A 16,712-nucleotide genomic window follows, 5' to 3' on the forward strand; every position below is an offset into this window, starting at 1 on the left:
CCGAGGTTGGGAGAATGACGCGCTCAGAGAGGAGAAAGACCATCAGTGGTATCAACCTGGAAAATATATCTACAGCATCTCAGGATGGTGAGTAACTACAGAACTGTCCTTGTCATCATATCACGTGATTACATTTCATCAGCAATGTACAGCAATGTATATATCTCACTCATGTCATACAGACCCCCACAACAGTCAACCTACTGTATCTACACTATATATACACAAAAGTATGTGGACACCCCTTCAAATTACTGGATTCTTCTTTATCAGCCACACCTGTTGCTGACAGGTGTATAACATCGAGCACACAGCCATGCAATCACCATAGACAAACACTGGCAGGAGAATGGACTTACTGAAGAGCTCAGACTTGCAACGTGGCACCGTCATAGGATGCCACCTTTCCAACAAGTCAGTTTGTCAAATTTATGCCCTGCTAGAGCTGCCCCAGTCAACTGTATGTGCTGTTATTGTGAAGTGGAAAAGTCTATGAGCAAAAACAGCTCAGCTGCGAAGTGGTAGGCCACACAAGCACACAGAGTGGGACCACTGAGTACTCAAGCGCATAGCCCATAAAAATCATGTCCTCGGTTGCAACACTCACTACAGAGTTCCAAACTGCTTCTGGATGCAACTTCAACACAATAACTCTTCGTCGGGAGCTTCATGAAATTAGTTTCCATGGCCGAGCAGGCTCACACAAGCCTAAGATCACCATACACAATGCCAAGTGTCGGCTGGAGTGGTGTAAAGCTCTCCACCATTGGACTCTGGAGCAGTGGAAACACGTTCTCTGGAGTGATGAATCACACTTCACCATCTGGCAGTCCGGCGGACAAATCTGGGTTTGGTGGATGCCAGATTAGTGCCAACTGTAAAGTTTGGTGGAGGAGGAATAATGGTCTGGGGCTGTTTTTCATGGTTTGGCCCCCTTAGTTCCAGTGAAGGAAAATCAATACTACAGCATACAATGACATTCTAGACGATTCTGTGCATTGTGGTAACATTCTGGAGAAGGCCCTGTCCTGTTTCAGCATGACAATGCCCCCGTGCACAAAGCGATGTCCATACAGAAATGGTTTGTTGAGATCGGTGTGGAGGAACTTGACAGGCTTGCACAGAGCCCTGACCTCAACCCCATCGAACACCTTTGTGATGAATTGGAATGCCGAAAGGCCAGCCAGTCCTAATCACCCAACATCATTACCCGACCTCACTAATGCTCTTGTGGCTGAATGGAAGCAAGTCCCACAGCAATGTTCCAACATCTAATGGAAAGCCTTCCCAGAAGTGTGGAGGCTGTTATAGCAGTAAAGGGTGGACCAACTCCATATTAAAGCCTTCCCAGAAGAGTGGAGGCTGTTATAGCAGCAAAGGGTGGACCAACTCCATATTAAAGCCTTCCCAGAATAGTGGAGGCTGTTATAGCAGCAAAGGGTGGACTAACTCCATAATAAAGCATTCCCAGAAGAGAGGAGGCTGTTATAGCAGCAAAGGGTGGACCAACTCCATATTAAAGCCTTCCCAGAATAGTGGAGGCTGTTATAGCAGCAAAGGGGGACCAACTCCATATTAAAGCCTTCCCAGAAGAGTGGAGGCTGTTATAGCAGCAAAGGCTGGACCAACTCTATATTAATGCCCATAATTTTGGAATAAGATTTTCGACGAGCAGGTGTCCACATACTTTGGGACATGTAGTGTATTATTGACGTGACGATAGGTATTGGTGGATGCTCAATGTTAAGTTCAAATCTCCCTCCATCATATCTAATTATAAGTGAAATAAGCTGTCTGTAAACAATTGTTTGTATCATGCACAAAGTAGTTGTCCTAACCGCCAAAACTATAGTTTGTTAAAACAAGAAATTTGTGGAGTGGTTGAAAAACTAGTTTTATTGACTCCAACCTAAGTGTATGTAAACTTCCAACTTCAACTGTAGGTATTCCTCTTGTTCAGATGGGATAGGGCAGTGTGCAGTGTGATGGTGATTGCGCCGTCAGTAGACAAATTGGGGCAGTAAGCGAATTGGAGTGGGTCTATGGTATCAGGAAAGGTGGAGGTGATATGATCCTTGATTAGTATCTCATAGCACTTCATGATGACAGAAGTGAGTGCAATGGGGCGGTAGTCATTTATTTCAGATACGTTATCTTTCCTGGGTACAGGAACAATGGTGGCCATCTTGAAGCATGTGGGGAAAACAGACTGGGATAAGGAGAGATTGAATATGTCCGTAAATGCACCAGCCAGATGGTCTGAGGACGAGCTAGTTTGGGCCGACAGCCTTGCGAGGAGAGCCCGCAGGTTTTGGTAGCGGGCTGTGTCAGTGGCACTATATTGTCCTCAAAGCGAGCAAAGAAGTTGTTTAATTTGTCTGGGAGCAAGACGTCGATGTCCGCGACTTGGCTGGATTTCTTTTTGTAATCTATGATTAACTGTAGGCCCTGCCAAGTACGTCTCATGTTTGAGACGTTGAATTGCGACTCTACTTTGTCTCTATACTGATGCTTTGCTTGTTTGATTGCCTTGTGGAGGGAATAACTACACTGTTTGTATTCTGTCATGTTTCCGTTCGCCTTGCCATAATTAAAAGCGGTGGTTCGTGCTTTCAGTTTTGCGCGAATGCTGCCATTAATCCACAGTGTCTGATTTCAACAGCAAAAGCACCACAAACAACTATGTTCGGTCACCACCAAGCCACAGAAAAACACAGACATTTTTCAAGCCAAAGATAGCGATCACAAAAAGCACAAATATAGATCAAATTAATGACTAACCTTTGATGATCTTCATCAGATGACACTCATAGGACTTCATGTTACACAATACATGTATGTTTTGTTTGATAAAGTTCATATTTATATCAAAATCTGAGTTTACATTGGCGCGTACATTCACTAGTTCCAAAAACATCCAGTGATTTTGCATAGCCACATCATTCAACAGAAATACTCATCATAAATGTAGATGATAATACAAGCTATACACATGGAATTATAGATATACCTCTCCTTAATGCAACCGCTGTGTCAGATTTCAAAAAAACTTTACAGAAAAAGCAAACCATGCAATTATCTGAGCCGCCATGTTGGCGTCAACATAAACAAGAAATTGCATGATAAATATTCCCTTACCTTTGATGATCTTCATCAAAAAGCACTCCCAGGAATCCCAGGTCCATAAATATTTGTTTTGTTCGATATTGTCTGTTATTTATGTCCAAATACCTCCTTTTGTTAGCGTGTTTGGTTTACATATCCAAACGCTCGTTCTGGTCAGTTCCGTCGGACAAAACTTCAAAAAGTTATATTACAGGTCGAAGGAACATTTCAAACTAAGTACAGAATCAATCATTAGGATGTTTTTGACATATATCTTCAATAAAGTTCCAACCAGAGTATTCCTTTGTGTCTTGAGGAGCAACGGAACGCAAGTGGAAATCATGAGGAATGTGCATGACCAGAAAATGGCTGACTGCCAGACACCTGATTCATTCTGCTGTTATTCAGTCCCACAACACAGTAGAAGCCTCATTCAAATATATATAGATGGTTGACATCTAGTGGAAGCCCTAGGAAGTGCAAATTCATTAATATCTCAAGTGGATTTCAATGAGCACTGTGTTGAATACATACCAGCCTCATATTTCTCACTTCCTTTTTTGATTTCTCCTCAGGTTTTTGCCTGCCATATGAGTTCTGTTATACTCACAGACATCATTCAAACAGTTTTATAAACTTTAGAGTGTTTTCTATCCAATACTAATAATACTATTCATATATTAGCAACTGAGACTGAGGAGCAGGCCGTTTACTTTGGGCACCTTATTCATCCAAGCTACTCAATACTGCCCCTCAGCCATAAGAAGTTAAAATCCCCAGCTACAATAATGCAGCCACAGAATGTGTGGTTTCCAGTGTACATAGAGTCCAGTGAAGTTCTTTCAGGGCCAACGAGGTATCTGCTGGGGGTGGAGATATACACGGCTGTGACTGTAATCGAAGAGAATTTTCTTGGAAGATAATGCGGTCGGCATTTGATCGTAAGGAATTATAGTTCAGGTGAACAAAAGAACTTGAGTTCCTGTATGTTGTTGTGATTACACCATGAGCCGTTAATCATAAGGCATACAACCCCGCCCTTCTTCTTACCGGAGAGATGTTTGTTTCTGTCGGCACGATGCATAAATAAACCAGGTGGCTGTACCGACTCTGACAACATATCCAGAGTGAGCCATGTTTCCGTGAAATAGAGAACGTTATAATCTCTGATGTCTCTCTGGAAGGCAACTCGTGCCCTAATTTCGTGTACCTTGTTGTCTAGAGATTGGACATTGGCGAGTAATATGCTCGGAAGTGTATTACAGTAGTTGTCTATGTTGTCTTTGGGTTTTTATAAGCCAATAGATCTTGGGCTGAAGTGAGGTGAGGTTCTTCTATAGACTCTACTGTGTGAATCATAAGGCCCTGATTCTTCTATAGACTATACTGTGTGAATCACAAGGCCCTGATTCTTCTATAGACTCTACTGTGTGAATCACAAGGCCCTGATTCTTCTATAGACTCTACTGTGTGAATCATAAGACCCTGATTCTTTATAGACTCTACTGTGTGAATCACAAGGCCCTGATTCTTCTATAAATTCTACTGTTTGAATCACAAGGCACTGATTCTTCTATAGGCTCTACTGTGTGAATCATAAGGCCCTGATTCTTCTATAGACTATACTGTGTGAATCACAAGGCCCTGATTCTTCTATAGAGTCTACTGTGTGAATCACAAGGCCCTGATTCTTCTATAGACTCTACTGTGTGAATCACAAGGCCCTGATTCTTCCATAGACTCTACTGTGTGAATCACAAGGCCCTGATTCTTCTATAAATTCTACTGTTTGAATCACAAGGCCCTGTTTCTTCTATATAGTCTACTGTGTGAATCACAAGGCCCTGATTCTTCTATAGGCTATACTGTGTGAATCACAAGGCCCGGATTCTTCTATAGACTCTACTATGTGAATCAGAAGGCCCTCATTCTTCTATAGGCTCTACAACATTTGCATAGAAGAAGCAACCTCTTCTTTTCAAAAAGAGGCAGAATGTGGCTGTTGAATCTGTCTGTGGCTGTGGAATCTGACTTTGTGGCTGTGGGATCTGACTCTGTGGCTGTGGAATCTGACTTTGTGGCTGTGGGATCTGACTCGGTGGCTGTGGAATCTGACTTTGTGGCTGTGGGATCTGACTTTGTGGCTGTGGAATCTGACTTTGTGGCTGTGGAATCTGACTCTGTGGCTGTGGAATCTGACTCTGTGGCTGTGGAATCTGACTTTGTGGCTGTGGAATCTGACTTTGTGGCTGTGGAATCTGACTTTGTGGCTGTGGAATCTGACTTTGTGGCTGTGGAATCTGACTCTGTGGCTGTGGAATCTAGTGGAAACCAGACGGGAGGCAAAGAATGATGAAGAAGTGAATTACTTTTTGGTGACGAGTGAGACAGAGTGAATTAATAAAGTTTTTAGTGACAGCCAGCTTTGAAATCAGCATATTTTGTGCTATGGTTTGGTTATCATAAATAAAGTACTACAGTACTGAAGTCAGCTGTAAGCTACCACAGAAAGTTAGACTACAATTAAAGCTGGAAGCTACCAGTTTTGTCTTGCATTGGAAAGTGTTCTAGCCTGTAGGGACAATGTTTTGTGAACAGTAATTAACAGTTCTACATGCTATGTTGCATTATTCAAGTTTGTTAACTTGTGTAGCACATGATTGGGGACTGGGGAGCTAAGACAGGCCAGACAGCTGCAGCAGTGAATGAGTAGGTGGAGCAGGCTGTTGGCTCTATAAAGGGCCAGCAGCAGTGAATGAGTAGGTGGAGCAGGCTGTTGGCTCTATAAAGGGCCTGCAGCAGTGAATGAGTAGGTGGAGCAGGCTGTTGGCTCTATAAAGGGCCAGCAGCAGTGAATGAGTAGGTGGAGCAGGCTGTTGGCTCTATAAAAGGCCTGCAGCAGTGAATGAGTAGGTGGAGCAGGCTATTGGCTCTATAAAGGGCCTGCAGCAGTGAATGAGTAGGTGGAGCAGGCTGTTGGCTCTATAAAGGGCCTGCAGCAGTGAATGAGTAGGTGGAGCAGGCTGTTGGCTCTATAAAGGGCCTGCAGCAGTGAATGAGTAGGTGGAGCAGGCTGTTGACTCTATAAAGGGCCTGCAGCAGTGAATGAGTAGGTGGAGCAGGCTGTTGGCTCTATAAAAGGCCTGCAGCAGTGAATGAGTAGGTGGAGCAGGCTATTGGCTCTATAAAGGGCCTGCAGCAGTGAATGAGTAGGTGGAGCAGGCTGTTGGCTCTATAAAGGGCCTGCAGCAGTGAATGAGTAGGTGGAGCAGGCTGTTGGCTCTATAAAGGGCCTGCAGCAGTGAATGAGTAGGTGGAGCAGGCTGTTGACTCTATAAAGGGCCTGCAGCAGTGAATGAGTAGGTGGAGCAGGCTGTTGGCTCTATAAAAGGCCTGCAGCAGTGAATGAGTAGGTGGAGCAGGCTATTGGCTCTATAAAGGGCCTGCAGCAGTGAATGAGTAGGTGGAGCAGGCTGTTGGCTCTATAAAGGGCCTGCAGCAGTGAATGAGTAGGTGGAGCAGGCTGTTGGCTCTATAAAGGGCCTGCAGCAGTGAATGAGTAGGTGGAGCAGGCTGTTGGCTCTATAAAGGGCCTGCAGCAGTGAATGAGTAGGTGGAGCAGGCTGTTGGCTCTATAAAGGGCCTGCACTGTGTGAGGCGAAAATGACATAATTACCTGATTTGTTTGATATTAATAGTAAACTGTTATATATTTAACTAAGATAAGACTGGCCGGCTAAGGCTGAGTTTTATGGTATACACTTTAGCACCCTGCAGTTAGTCTGGGCGTCTGGTTAAGGAATGGGTTTTTCTAGGGATAGCTTGAGCTGACAATGGACTTGGTGATAAATATCTAAAAGCTGGCATTCTATAGATAAGATGTGGTGTGTGTGACCCGAGACAGAGAGAGCCTGGAAGAGTTCAGTTAACAATGCCTCATTGTCTCATCTTCCTGGCATCTGGGAAACCAAGCCGGGTTGGTGGTAAATCAACATCCCGTGCAGATAACCAGGAGATGGACCAAGGTGGCTTATGGGAAGGGTAGAAATGACTAACTGAGCATTTAGGGCCAATATAAGATCTCTGTTTTTTCATTTTCAGTTAAGCTCTCAGCAACACAACTTAGAGTGTGCGGTCGACGGTTTTATCATTGCAATAATTAATCGATGTTGAATAAAGATGATTGTTTGAATAATTGTCCAAGTTTCTTTCAGTACTAAAATGTCCACTACAGCTGATATAGACTTGATCCTCTCAATCACATGAGACACATTGGGCAGAAGTAAAGACACTACAGACCAAAGACACTACAGTATGAAGATAGGCAGAAACTGCTTGTCCAATAGAAATCCCCGATCACACTTGTAGGTGATGTCATTGCCACGTTGGCTAGCTAAGCTTGTAGAATAGAAACAGGTCATCGTGTCTAACGGTCGTCTCGCGTTCGTGCGGGCCATCAAATCAAAGGCAGTCCGTCGATATAAAGCTGCTTTGACGAAGATGAAAACGGAGTAATAACACATTCAACTACTGAAGACATGGGCTCCAATCAGGGCTGTGCCTTTAGAAAATAAACAGCTAAGGAAGAATTTTTCACTTCTCTCATTGACTTCACAAACCGCTTCCTGGTCTGCTTGGTCTGCTCCACAAGCGTTCCCGGAAGTCTCACCATGTTGCTCCTCTGTGTTTAGAAACGCTGTGAGTGGACGGTGACGTAATAGGTTAGGGTTACACACAGTACATTAAGATACCCCCCTTCATTGTGATGATAGCATAAAACTGTGAAATGGTATAAATTTGCTGTGCATCACAGCTAAGAATGTCTTGTAAGATATCAATGGGAAAGTGTGTGCAAAAAAAACTGTTTGTCCCTCTGATATTTCCGTAGATGACAAGAGGAAGTCGATCTCAGACCTCAGTGACGCCGGTTCCTCCTCCTTCAGCCCAGAGAGGGAGAAACCGTCCGCTTCTGTCTCTGTCAGAGCCATATCTGCTCTCTATCTGTCCAAGGTAGCAGCTGCAGAGTCAACGGTCAGTACTCCTTCCCTCGCTCCTCTGAGATGTGTCTCATTGGCCCTGGGGTTAGAGGTGTTACAGTATTTTATCTATGAGCTATAGAACTATGTCCATCTTATCTCAAGGATCTATACATCAGGACTCTCCAACCATGTTCCTGGAGCTCTACCATCCTGTAGGTTTTAACTCCAACCATGTTCCTGGAGATCTATCGTCCTGTGGGTTTTAACTCCAACCATGTTCCTGGAGATCTACCTTCCTGTAGGTTTTAACTCCAACCATGTTCCTGGAGATCTACCATCCTGTGGGTTTTAACTCCAACCATGTCCCTGGAGATCTATCGTCCTGTAGGTGAGGTGGAGTGTGATCTCCAGGAACATAGTTGTAGTTAAAACCTACAGGAGGGTAACTCCAGGAACAGAGTTGGAGTTAAAACCTACAGGAGTATAACTCTCCAGGAACAGGGTTGGAGTTAAAACCTACAGGAGGGTGAATCTGCAGGAACATGGTTGGAGAGTCCTGCTATAGCTCCATGTCTGTCTTCTGTAGGATCTATATACAGTATATATATCGGTCTTAGACAGTGCTGTACTCTGGTGTCAGAAAACATCAAGGCCTCTGGTGTCCACAACACACAGAAGACATCAAGGCCTCTGGTGTCCACAACACACAGAAAACATCAAGGCCTCTGGTGTCCACAACACACAGAAGACATCAAGGCCTCTGGTGTCCACAACACACAGAAAACATCAAGGCCTCTGGTGTCCACAACACACAGAAGACATCAAGGCCTCTGGTGTCCACAACACACAGAAGACATCAAGGCATCTGGTCTCCACAACACACAGAAGACATCAAGGCATCTGGTCTCCACAACACACAGAAAACATCAAGGCCTCTGGTGTCCACAACACACAGAAGACATCAAGGCCTCTGGTGTCCACAACACACAGAAGACATCAAGGCATCTGGTCTCCACAACACACAGAAAACATGAAGGCCTCTGGTGTCCACAACACACAGAAAACATGAAGGCCTCTGGTGTCCACAACACACAGAAAACATGAAGTCAGATCACTGAGATTCCAAGAACACAGGATGAGATGTTACTATCCGTTGTGCAAGCACTTCCAAGAGTTAATAAACAGTGAACGTGGTGAAATTTGGGGAGCGCATCGTCAGTAGTGTACCTTTGGTTCCTAGGGTGTTTCGGCCTTTCACACTATACACCCTCCCCAAAGGCGGCCAGCGACAGGGTGATCAATCCTACGCTTGCGTCCCATTCCCAATTAGTCATAGGAGTTGCCTTGTTGTTGATAGCCAACATCCCATGGGACTATGCATGGCAGGGGCGTCCTCCTCCCTGAGTCAAGCATTGTTGACCGCATACCTCCTGGCCCTCTCACTTCGGGGCCCAGCTGGGGTCTTTCCTCTTCATCCAGAGCCACTGACTGCTGCCTTCTGCCGCCTCTGATACAGCTTTGATTGCCGAACGCTGGCTCTGGCCCTTAATTCCCAGGTCTCTAAGCAGTCTGGTTGTAGATGTTGCCACAAAACCTCTGCAGCCCACCTCCACTGGTCGGACTTCTGTGTTCCAGCCATGATGCATCTCCATAGAGGCCTATGGTGGTAAGGCATCGTGGAACTCCGAGCCACTTCTTTAAGTAGCCTGTGACTCCTCTTTCCATCTTCTCCACGGTTGAGATTGGAACCTCATACAGTGCTAAGGGCCACAACACCCGGGGTAGGAGACCAAACTGCAGACACCAGGCCTTTAACTTTCCAGGTAGCTGGGTGTTGTCGATGGACTGTAGGCTACTACTGATGTCTTTGCGCAGCTGTTGCACCTGGTCTTTGTCCTTCAGGCTTGCATCATACCACCTTCCAAGGCTTTTTACCGGCTGCTCAGACACTGTTGGGATTTGGTCATCTCCGATGAAGAATTTCAGGTCAGAGAGTACTCCCTTCACAATCGAGATGCTGCGTGACTTGGATGGTTTAATCTTCATACGGGCCCAGCTGATGTTCTCCTCGAGTTTTCTGAGCAGTCTCCTGGTGCATGGGACAGTGGTGGTCAATGTTGTAATGTCGTCCATGTAGGCTCTGAGTGGAGGGAGGCGGAAACCAGAGTCGACTCGCTGTCCACCAGCAACCCATTTTGAGGATCTGATGATAACCTCCATTGCCATTGTGAATGCCAACGGAGAAATGGTACATCCCGCCATTATACCTACATTCAGGCACTGCCATGAGGTGGTGAACTCTGAGGTGGTGAAGCAGAACTGCAGATCCTGGAAGTACGACTTCACCAGGTTTGTGATGGTGTCCGGTATGTGGAAAAATCTGAAGGCAGACCACAGGAGTTCATGGGGCACAGAGCCAAATGCATTGGCGAGGTCGAGGAAGACTACATGGAGGTCCCTTTTCTCCACCTTGGCCATTTGGATCTGGTGCCAGATCATGCTGGAATGTTCCAAGCAGCCAGAGAACCCTGATATTCCTGCCTTCTGTACAGATGTATCGACGTACGCATTCCTTTGCAGGTACTCGGCCATCCTCTGGGCAATGACCCTAAAGAAGATTTTACCCTCGACATTCAATAAGGAGATTGGGCGGAATTGGCTGATGTTCACTGCATCCTTCTCCTTAGGGATCAGGACCCCGCCTGCCCTACGCCACACTTTGGGTATTATCTTCTTCTGCCAAGCTGTTCTCATAAGCCTCCAGAGGAACCTCAGGACGTCTGGTGCGTTCTTATACACTTTGTACGGGACTCCATTTGGCCCCGGGGCTGATGCTGTTCTTGCCCGTCGAACTGTGTTTTCCACCTCTTTCCATGTCGGAGGGCTGATCTCAATATGATGTTCCGGGGGTTCAATGGGTGGGATATCTGATGGGATGGCCAGATGTTCATGTCGCTTTGAGTCAAAGTTTGTTGTTCTCAAGTGCTCCTCTAGGTCTTTCTTTGTTGTTTTTAGAGCTCCACTTTTTTCCTTTGTGAAGAGACTTTTAAGGAACTTGAAAGGATCTTTGTAGAATCGAGTTCTAGTTTGTTCTTTCTTCCTTCTGCGTTTCCGTAGGTTCTCTGCTCTACGGAGGGATGCCAACCGGGTTTTGATGTCAGCCTGAAGTGCCTCTATGCCCTCCTTTTCCACTTCCGAGGCCTTCTTCCACTGTTTCTTAAGCTGCCGCCTTTCTTGAACGAGGCGCTTGATTTCTTGTTGCCTCCTGGAAACTGGTGGGGTTGGAACCTTTCTCCCGCCTTTTGCCTCTTCCACTCCAAATCTTTCTGTCCCATACTCATAGATGATGTCCCCCATCCTCTCCAACTTCTTCTCCACTGTGCCTCAAAGTCTCTCGAGGGTCAAAGTAAGGTCAGTATTCACTGTTTCCCACAACTTCTTGTCACTGGCGCCAGGCCACTTCACATACGGTCTGTGCCCTGGTAGTCTCCTCTCGACTGCAGGTCTGGGAGGCTGGGTGAGTTCCACTCCTGTTGTTGGTTCCACCTCAGTTGCTACTTCGGTGCTTGAGTTTATGTCCTCCATGACAGTGGTACTGATGCACTGCAAACTATGGTTTGCGTCCAGTTGCTGTGCTTCATTCGACTGATTTGATCACTTTCGCAGAAAGTAATCAATGCGAGTTCTCTGTCTCTCTTTACCCAAACACCCCTTTTTCCCCTGGTGGATCCTCAGCCCATGGTGTGATGTAACTTTCCTCCAACCACAGACACATACCTGCATCTGTTTGTGGCCCACTGTTGCAGCAGAACTTGTGACAGTTGCTGTGGTGTTCTCTTGTGCTGTGCTCTCATTACTCGTAGTCGTTTCCAGTCCAGTCGTTACCATGTTGTCAGCCAATGAGTCATCTTCCGCCCCCACTCTCGCAGACTCTAGGGGTATTCTCGTATGTTGACTTTCTGTAGCTAAAGCGGGTGTTTCCAACATACTGCGAAGCAAGGGAAACTACAGAAATGGGAAGCTACCCCATGACTGTCCCAGTGGGGTCTATTACCTCCTGTCAGTCGTCTCTCCGTGCCGCCACAAGGACTTTCCCCTGTAGTCAGCTGATCTTTCTCAGCAGTCACTGGACAAGTCCAGATATTCAGATTCCAAGAACACAGGATGAGATGTTACTATCCGTTGTGCAAGCACTTCCAAGAGTTAATAAACAGTGAACGTGGTGAAATTTGGGGAGCGCATCGCCAGTAGTGTACCTTTGGTTCCTAGGGTGTTTCGGCCTTTCACACTATACACCCTACCCAAAGGCGGCCAGCGACAGGGTGATCAATCCTACGCTTGCGTCCCATTCCCAATTAGTCATAGGAGTTGCCTTGTTGTTGATAGCCAACATCCCATGAGAAGCCAGTCGAAAAATATACAGTACTAGAACTGTTATGTAATTATAGTGATTATCCTTACAAATAACAATAATTATATTAGTTTGTCATATTGAACTAATATTATGATGTTTCCCTGCAGGCTCAAGATCAATCCTCTCCAACCAAGAGAGGAGTGAAACCATCCAAGGTAGGCAGAGGAGTCTTGTTGTCTTCTTAAACGTCTGAGTTGGCATGACAAGGTGCAAGGTGTATTTTACAAGGATTGTTTGTCTGGCTTGCAGGTAATGTTGTTTTGCTGTTGATTTTGTCGTAATATAATGGGATTTTGTCAAACCATAACCATACAAACACTGAAAAATATGAATAAGCCTGCTTTCAGCTAACAGAATGTTTGTAGTTCAGCTAACAGAATGTATGGAGTTCAGCTAACAGAATGTTTGGAGTTCAGCTGACAGAATGTTTGTAGTTCAGCTGACAGAATGTTTGGAGTTCAGCTGACAGAATGTTTGTAGTTCAGCTGACAGAATGTTTGTAGTTCAGCTGACAGAATGTTTGGAGTTCAGCTGACAGAATGTTTGGAGTTCAGCTGACAGAATGTTTGGAGTTCAACTAACAGAATGTTTGGAGTTCAACTAACAGAATGTCTGGAGTTTAGCTAACATAATATGACTTGGTTTGTAGAAGCTGTTTGCAAAGAAGTATCTTAGTGACTTGGTTGGAGCTGGGGTTGGAGTTGGGGCTGGGGTTTGGGGAAATGTGAAGAGAACATCAGCTTTGTTTGAGCAGCCATTGGATAGCCAGAACATTCAAGAGGAGAGGGTTAACGGGGCCACGGACAAGGTGGAGTGGGCTGATGCTGCTCATGGGGAACTGTGTGAGGAGGAGGAGTTGGTCACATTGGACGTCCAATCTGCTAAGAGGGTGTTTGAGAGCCAGCAGCTCGACACCCTTTTGGCCAGCCAAGGTTCACTTGTAGCCCTGAACAAGGCCATCATGTCGGAGGACAAGTGAGGAGCAATTCCTAAGAGAAAACAAGTGTTTGAGAAGAGAAGCAGTAAGACAGTTCAGAGAAAAGCACATTTGTTTTACAAATCTTGATGTGAGTTCTCAATCCGGGGGAGGAGCTCTGGATGCCGGATGTAACAATGCACACACTTAGTGAGGTCCATGATGGGGTCTCCACAGTCAAACACGTCTTTGAGAAAGTCACAGTGCGCTTCAACAGCAGACGTTGACATTGAAACTAGTCTAACAAGTCAAAAGTGTCAGTGCACTCTATTTGAAAACAGTCCTTTCAGAGAAATGAACATAACAGGATGTCTATCACATCTGTAGGAACCAAAGCCCCAGAATAACCCTTCACCTCAAGGAGACTCCAGACAGAACGGTCCAGGAGGAGACGTTGGTGTTAGGGGTTACTGTTAGGAACAGAGCTCAGCTGTATGACTCCATGCTGTTCAACCTGATCAAGCACCAGAACAGAGTGGAGATAGAGACAGAGAGCATCCACAACACAATGAACTCTCTCCATCACTTCAACGTCCTCCACTCCCATGGATCCATCATCGAGGCTAGTGAGACAAGAAGTGGTCAGAAGGCTAGGTATGGGCTGACCTCCGTCCCAACGCCAGACATAGAACAGGATGAGGTGGCTGAGGGCAGGGTTAAGAACTTTATCCCCCAGCTGTTGCCCCGGGCAACCCTTAAGCCTCAGGTAGCAGGGGAATGTGGAGGTCACCATGGTGACAATACCGGTCTATCGGGTACATCTGATTTTAAAGATAAAGAGTACAGAACAACTAATATTCTCCAACTCACTGAGGACATCCTCAGTCAGGACAGCTCTCTGAGGAAAGTAGTAGTTATACAGGAGGATGGTCAGGAATGGGCTGAGGTCACCGTTAACTCCTTGTAGAGGAGAGGTGGAGAGGTACCCCCCACCCACAGGAACAGAGGATGGAGACAAACGTCCTAGACGTAGCTGCAGGAGGTGACAAGAATAAAACAGAGACTAGTCATGTATGGAGAGGCGATGTGAAGTCAACCGTCAGCCTTGTCTTGGCCACCAGTCAGAACCTCTCAGACCCAGCCTATTACAGACATGAGGTCAGGGGACTGTCACAGTTATTTAGGAGCTGCATTGAGAAGGGTGATCTGGAGTATTTCAGAACCTGCAAGTCCAGCCAGAGAGGAGGAGGAACTCCAGAACCAGACTGACATTGTAACGGGTGTCTACACAGAGCCAAAAGACACATCATCTTCAACAACAACCAGAGGACCCTATGGAGCAGAATGATCCAGAGTCCCAGTTGATGTGAAGAAACTGAAGAGCATGTTCTCAGCCAACCAGAGCCGTGTCCAACAAAAGGAGAATTCGCTTTGCCAAGGACCGGCTGGCCAAAGTACCATACCTGCAGGAAGGAATGGTTTTCCAGGACGCTACATCAACGCACCTAGACACTCACAACAGGCAGTACCAGAGAAACAGGTCAAAGCTGTTCAACAGGCAGTACCAGAGAAACAGGTCAAAGCTGTTCAACAGGTGGCACTACATTTTGATTGAGGAAATTATGACATCATTTACATATATTTTTGCTCTGCCTTATCTATAACAAAAAAAAACACTACAAGTCAGATTTGTGACACTGGGGACACGGCTCTGAGAGGCTACACCAAACGCTACCACGCAGCCGGGCCGGTGCATAGCAAGGACCAGCCGGCGACCTGCCACTGACAAATGACCCGCCATCAACCACCCCCCTGCGCTTCTCTCTCGCTCTTCACATTCAACGAGAGACAGACATGCCACCAGAGGTCTCTTCACAGTCCCCAAGTCCAGAACTGACTATGAGAGGCGCACAGTACTACATATTGCAATGACTACATGGAACTCTATTCCACAGTACTACATATTGCCATGACTACATGGAACTCTATTCCACAGTACTACATATTGCCATGACTACATGGAACTCTATTCCACAGTACTACATATTGCAATGACTACATGGAACTCTATTCCACAGTACTACATATTGCCATGACTACATGGAACTCTATTCCACAGTACTACATATTGCCATGACTACATGGAACTCTATTCCACAGTACTACATATTGCCATGACTACATGGAACTCTATTCCACAGTACTACATATTGCAATGACTACATGGAACTCTATTCCACAGTACTACATATTGCCATGACTACATGGAACTCTATTCCACAGTACTACATATTGCCATGACTACATGGAACTCTATTCCACAGTACTACATATTGCCATGACTACATGGAACTCTATTCCACATCAAGTAACTAATACAGCAGGATAATCAGATTTAAAAAACAGATAAAAATACACCTTATGGAACAGCGGGGACTGTGAAGCAACACAAACATAGACACATGTATACACACACACACGATAACGTGCACTATACACACATACACATGGATTTGGTCTGTAGTGGTGGAGTTGGGGCCTGAGGGCACACTGTGTGTTGTGAAATCAGAAAATCTATTTGAATGTTCAAAAAATTGTATAACTGCGTTAATTTTGCTGGAACCCAGGAAGAGTAGCTGCTGCCTTGACAGGAACTAATGGGGATCCATAATAAACCCCAGGAAGAGTAGCTGCTTCTTGGCAGGAACTAATGGGGATCCATAATAAACCCCAGGAAGAGTAGCTGCTGTCTTGGCAGGAACTAATGGGGATCCATAATAAACCCCAGGAAGAGTAGCTGCTGTCTTGGCAGGAACTAATGGGGATCCATAATAAACCCCAGGAAGAGTAGCTGCTGCCTTGGCAGGAACTAATGGGGATCCATAATAAACCCCAGGAAGAGTAGCTGCTGCCTTGGCAGGAACTAATGGGGATCCATAATAAACCCCAGGAAGAGTAGCTGCTGCCTTGGCAGGAACTAATGGGGATCCATAATAAACCCCATGAAGAGTAGCTGCTGTCTTGGCAGGAACTAATGGGGATCCATAATAAACCCCAGGAAGAGTAGCTGCTGCCTTGGCAGGAGCTAATGGGGTTCAATAATGAATAAAAATATCTTATCAAGTGTTTTATTGTATCAGAAAATACCCTAGAATATTTATAATCAGTCAGTAGTGCCGTGATGGTGTTGAATCAGTCAGTAGTGTTGTGATGGTATTGAATCAGTCAGTAGTGTTGTGATGGTATTGAATCAGTCAGTAGTGTTGTGATGGTATTGAATCAGTCAGTAGTGTCGTGA

The 16,712-nt window shown here is 45.6% G+C and overlaps 1 protein-coding gene across 3 annotated transcripts in view; it reads left to right on the forward strand.

Moving 5' to 3' along the window:
- Positions 1-16,712, forward strand: part of LOC135517099 (LIM domain and actin-binding protein 1-like) — a 40,424-nt gene that overhangs the window by 14,861 nt on the left and 8,851 nt on the right. For all 3 annotated transcript variants that reach the window (XM_064941123.1, XM_064941122.1, XM_064941124.1), the window contains exons 5-7: positions 6-87; positions 7,994-8,136; positions 12,606-12,653. In XM_064941123.1, coding sequence (XP_064797195.1) covers positions 6-87; positions 7,994-8,136; positions 12,606-12,653 — 273 coding nt within the window. The remainder of the gene's footprint in view (positions 1-5; positions 88-7,993; positions 8,137-12,605; positions 12,654-16,712) is intronic.

This window comes from Oncorhynchus masou, chromosome 28 (genome assembly GCF_036934945.1).
Source record: "Oncorhynchus masou masou isolate Uvic2021 chromosome 28, UVic_Omas_1.1, whole genome shotgun sequence".
NCBI classification, from domain to species: Eukaryota; Metazoa; Chordata; class Actinopteri; order Salmoniformes; family Salmonidae; genus Oncorhynchus; species Oncorhynchus masou.